Source organism: Lactuca serriola, chromosome 3 (genome assembly GCF_051521515.1).
Source record: "Lactuca serriola cultivar US96UC23 chromosome 3, Lser_US96UC23_V15, whole genome shotgun sequence".
Lineage (NCBI taxonomy): Eukaryota > Viridiplantae > Streptophyta > Magnoliopsida > Asterales > Asteraceae > Lactuca > Lactuca serriola.
The window spans coordinates 47147483-47151789 of NC_136410.1; the positions used below are offsets into that span (position 1 = coordinate 47147483).

Here is a 4307-nt window from a genome sequence, read left to right on the forward strand (position 1 = left end):
CTTTGCCCTTGGCTGAATTTTCTTACAACAACAACCACCATTCCAGTATTGACATGCCTCCCTTCGAGCTTTTATATGGGAGGAGGTGTCGGACTCCCATCTATTAGGGAATAGTTGGGCAACGAGTGATGGGTGGCACTGAGATAGTGCTGAAGACGACCGAGCAGATTCAGCAGGTCGGATAGAGGTTACTGACAGCCCAGAGTCGCCAGAAGAGTTACGCTGATCAGCGACGATCCGAGCTAGAGTTCCAAGTTGGAGATTTTGTCCTCCTGAAGGTTTCCCCATGGAAAGGGGTGATCCGATTCAGGAAACGGGACAAGATGGGGCCCCAATACATTAGTCCTTTCAGAGTTATCGCCATAGTGGGCAAGGTAGCTTACCGGATGGAGCTACCTGCAAAGTTGAGTCAGTTTCATAACACCTTCCACGCGTCTCAGTTAAGGAAGTGTGTAGCTGATGAGATGGCGATGGTACCATTAGAAGACATTCAGGTGGATGTGAGCCTGAATTATATTGATAGGCCGATAGCGATCTTGGATCGGAAAGTGATGGTTCTGAGGAACAAAGAGGTGCCTCTGGTTCAGGTCCAGTGGCAACATCGGAAGGGATCCGAGTGGACTTGGGAGTTGGAGTCCGAGATGCGCGAGCAATATCAAGAGTTATTTAAGGAGCAGGACTTCGAGGGCGAAGTCTGATTCTAGTAGTGGAGAATTATAACATCCCGACTCTCAGGTGTAATATTTATATATTTATTTTGGTATTGAGTGAGTGACTCGATGAGTTGTGTGCCCGACTCGTCGAGTAGGGTTGGTTTGGTTGCGTGGGTTTAATGACCAACTCGACGAGTCAGAGAGCCGACTCGGCGAGTTGGCGCTAGGTGAGGAAACCCTAAATCCCCGAGTTTGTGTCCTATTTAAAGGGACTTAAGCCCACATTTCCGCCTCACCAGCCACCTTACATCCTAGAGAGAAACCCTAATCGTCCACTTGAGCTAGAGAGTGATAGAGAAGCTAATCTTGTGATTATTAGTGCACTTTTGAAGGAGAAGTGGAGAGCGTCAAAGCTTGGATCAAGAGGAGGCTTTGGATCTAGAGGTTCATCAGGGTTTTGCTTCAGTTGGAGGTAAAAAGATGCTAACTTGATCATTTCCTTATGAGATCTTGGTTTAGGGAGTTTTCTAGGGTTTTCCCTCATCCTTTTTAAGTCATTGAGTCCCTTGAGCATGATTTGAGGTTGAAACCTCAGACCTGGATTATGGGAGGTCTTGTGAGTCCAAAGACCTGAACTTTATTAAGCTAGAGACAAGATCTTATGCATCTAACCCTTGTTGGAGCTTGTATTGGCACTATGGAGAAAATATGTCATGCATGGACGTAAAGATCGAAGCTTTACGTGACATTCGAACCTTAGGAGACTAGATATAGAGTTTGGAGTGGTGGATTTGCCTTAGAATGTCTGAATGAGAATACATACTGAATGGACTCGCCGAGTCAAGGAGCTGACTCGACGAGTCGGCTAGGGTTTTCCCCGATGAATCAGGACAAGGGAAACTCAGCGAATGGATGAGACAACTCGACGAGTTAAGTTGGTTTTCTTGATGTTCTGAGGAACAATGGGGACTTGTCGAGTCACATAGGTGCACTCGGTGAGTCAGGTCAACATGGTAGTTGACTCGAGTGTTGACTTTAGGGTTTGGTCAAGGCAGGGATTATGGGGACCATGGAGGGGTAAAATGGTCTTTTACCCATCCCAGGAGTTAAAGAGGGACTATCACGAGTTTATTTAGAGTTGTAATCTTTAAGTGTTAATTAGAGATGTTTATTACATATAGGCGGGGGTTAGACTGTTCGAGGGGTATTCAGTTTCCTTGCTTGCTTACGAGGTGAGTCTTCTCACTATACTTACCTAAAGTGGTAACATTTGTGTGACCGGAGGGTCTTACATGCTTATATTAAGTATTGTGATATCCTGCATTATGTCTTTGTGATTTATGTTGGGTATTATTCTGAGCTTACTGAGTTAGGACCGGAGGGTCCATCCGAGTTATGGGACCGGAGAGTTCCATTGAGACACACTGACCGGAGGGTCTTATCTGAGTATAGCCATGAGAGGCTAATGAGCTATGTGTGGTATTTTGGGGAACTCACTAAGTTTTGTGCTTACCGTGTTATGTGTCATGTGTTTCAGGTACTTCTCAGGATCACAGGAAGACGCCGGCTTGATTGTACACACCGATTCGAGACTATGTGGATGATTCTAGGATAGTGACATTTTATGTGGATTTGTGTTGATACTTGAGACAATTATGTTTTTGAGAAATATATTATGAGTTTTTATGTGTTTTTAAAACGAATTTTTTTTTTTTTTTTGAAATTTACGTCATTACATAAACGGGTCGAAATCCTATACACAAATTTATTTCGTATCTGTTTAATGGGTAGTGTTAGTTTTTGCCACTTCATAATATACATGGTAACAAAGTTTAAAATACCAGGTTTGTGTTGTTGCCTTATATATACTGAATACCTACGGATTGTACGGTAGCTATTTCCCCAATTTTCTAGCAGTGAATAGATTCCAGCCATGAAAACTGTTACCAAAGAAATTTAGGAAAATTTATACAAGGAAGCGTGTTGAAAAGTATACCTTTTATCAATCTTATGTAAGAGTCTTTTTAACTTGGGTTATTTTTGTGTAGGAAAAATGTTTAAAGGGCTGAATGGAAATTCAGATTAAGTTGAGGGATGATTCTGTGAAAGCTGGATGTTACTGTGCATAGAAGCTTGTATGCTGTTACTTGGAAGTTGTACTTGGATGGTATACGCTACATATTGTTTTTACTTTTTAGGCGTCATTTCGAGAGAGTTAACATTCATATATTATTCTTCTCTCTTGTTTTTCTCTCAATTTGTCTTCGTCTTCTTAATTGTTAGGTTTCATCGATCTGTAGTTGTTGCAAAATCCTCTCGTAATTAATTTCATTTCTACATATCACTTCAAACATGAGCTCAGTAAACCAAACTATGGCGTCAAGGGAGATCTACTACATCTCAACGGCGTCATTGTTTTGCATTCTCCCAATGCTAGCCGATTTAGTGAATGGTTTATGTACTACAAATTATCGGTTTCCATGTAAATATTTCTCTTTCTATCCTGCTTTTATCACTGCCATGAGTGTTGTATTAAGGCCCTCTATGACCTTGGATCCTGCAATGCCAGATGACAAAGTAGCCACGCAAGGAATCATTGCGACGTTGGCGTTCATGTCCACCATATTAGCTAACATGCTGCCTTCTTTAGCTTCTATGGACAGCGAAACTTTTCTTCAAAATCTCATAAGCTTTTCTATTCTAGTTATCGTGGTGATTGTGAAGAATTGTATGGATCTTCATTCCGGTGTTATTGGGGAGGCGAATTTAGCACACATCCAAGATGCTACGTTAGTGCTAATCTTGATTTCCGCTGCTATAACTATTCCATCACTTAAGCAAGTTTTAATATCCAAATGTCATGATGTCATCCAAATATTTTCAAGCAATCATCAGCAACAAAACACAGCCGCTCGCCAGAATCGGAGACAAGATGAGGGAAGATACGAGATGATGGTAGAAATGTGCAAGCCTGAGCTTGTAAGGGCTACCGGCATGATTTGTCTTAGTGGTCTGGTCATATACTTACTTATGATTGTGGATGTTTTGAGCACCTCCCAGTCGGGGTTTAGATGGTGTTCACTTCTTACAACAGAGTCCATTGGAGTTGTTGTGGGTTCCATTGCCCCAATATGCAGATGATTAATGGCTTCTACTGGGTAGAGTAGGAAACTCTGTTCGTATCATTTGAAGTCATTAATTAAGGAAATGTGGTTTGTGATTATTAGAATTCGTGTCTATTTTTAATGATATTTATATAGACCAATATTATGGTGGATGATATTTGGCTAGTTGGCTGTAGTTGTAGGTTATACTTAATGTGTAGCGGAATTTGTGAGATCGTATTTAATCTGAATTGCAACCAAAGTAAACGAAGGAATGAAAGATAACATAATCGTAGTACTATGCTTTGTAGTCTTTCCTCCTTTAATTTTCCTTTTGGTAATGTGTATATCAAGATGTATTCAGCACAAGGTTGCAATATGCAGCATAAACGAATGTATAAAATGATCAAATAGCTAGAATGCATAAAATGCTTTTAATAATGTCTTTTTTAGTATTTATTCCACTACAAAAAAAAAATGCCAATTAGTGACGAAAACGAAATGGTCATTAACAATAGAAGGAGTCGTCACTAAATGATTTAGTGACCAA

General features: G+C 40.7%; 1 protein-coding gene across 1 annotated transcript; it reads left to right on the forward strand.

Annotated features, from left to right (window-relative positions):
• Positions 1-3026: 3026 nt before the first annotated feature.
• On the forward strand, positions 3027-3794 carry LOC145095218 (uncharacterized). The gene has a single exon (XM_079033137.1). The coding sequence runs from the start codon at positions 3027-3029 to the stop codon at positions 3792-3794; it is 768 nt and encodes a 255-aa protein (XP_078889263.1).
• The last annotated feature ends 513 nt before the right edge of the window (positions 3795-4307 follow it).

Coding starts and splice junctions, on each gene's coding strand:
- LOC145095218 (XM_079033137.1), top strand. CDS start 3,027: ATGGCGTCAAGGGAGATCTACTACATCTCAACGGCGTCATTGTTTTGC.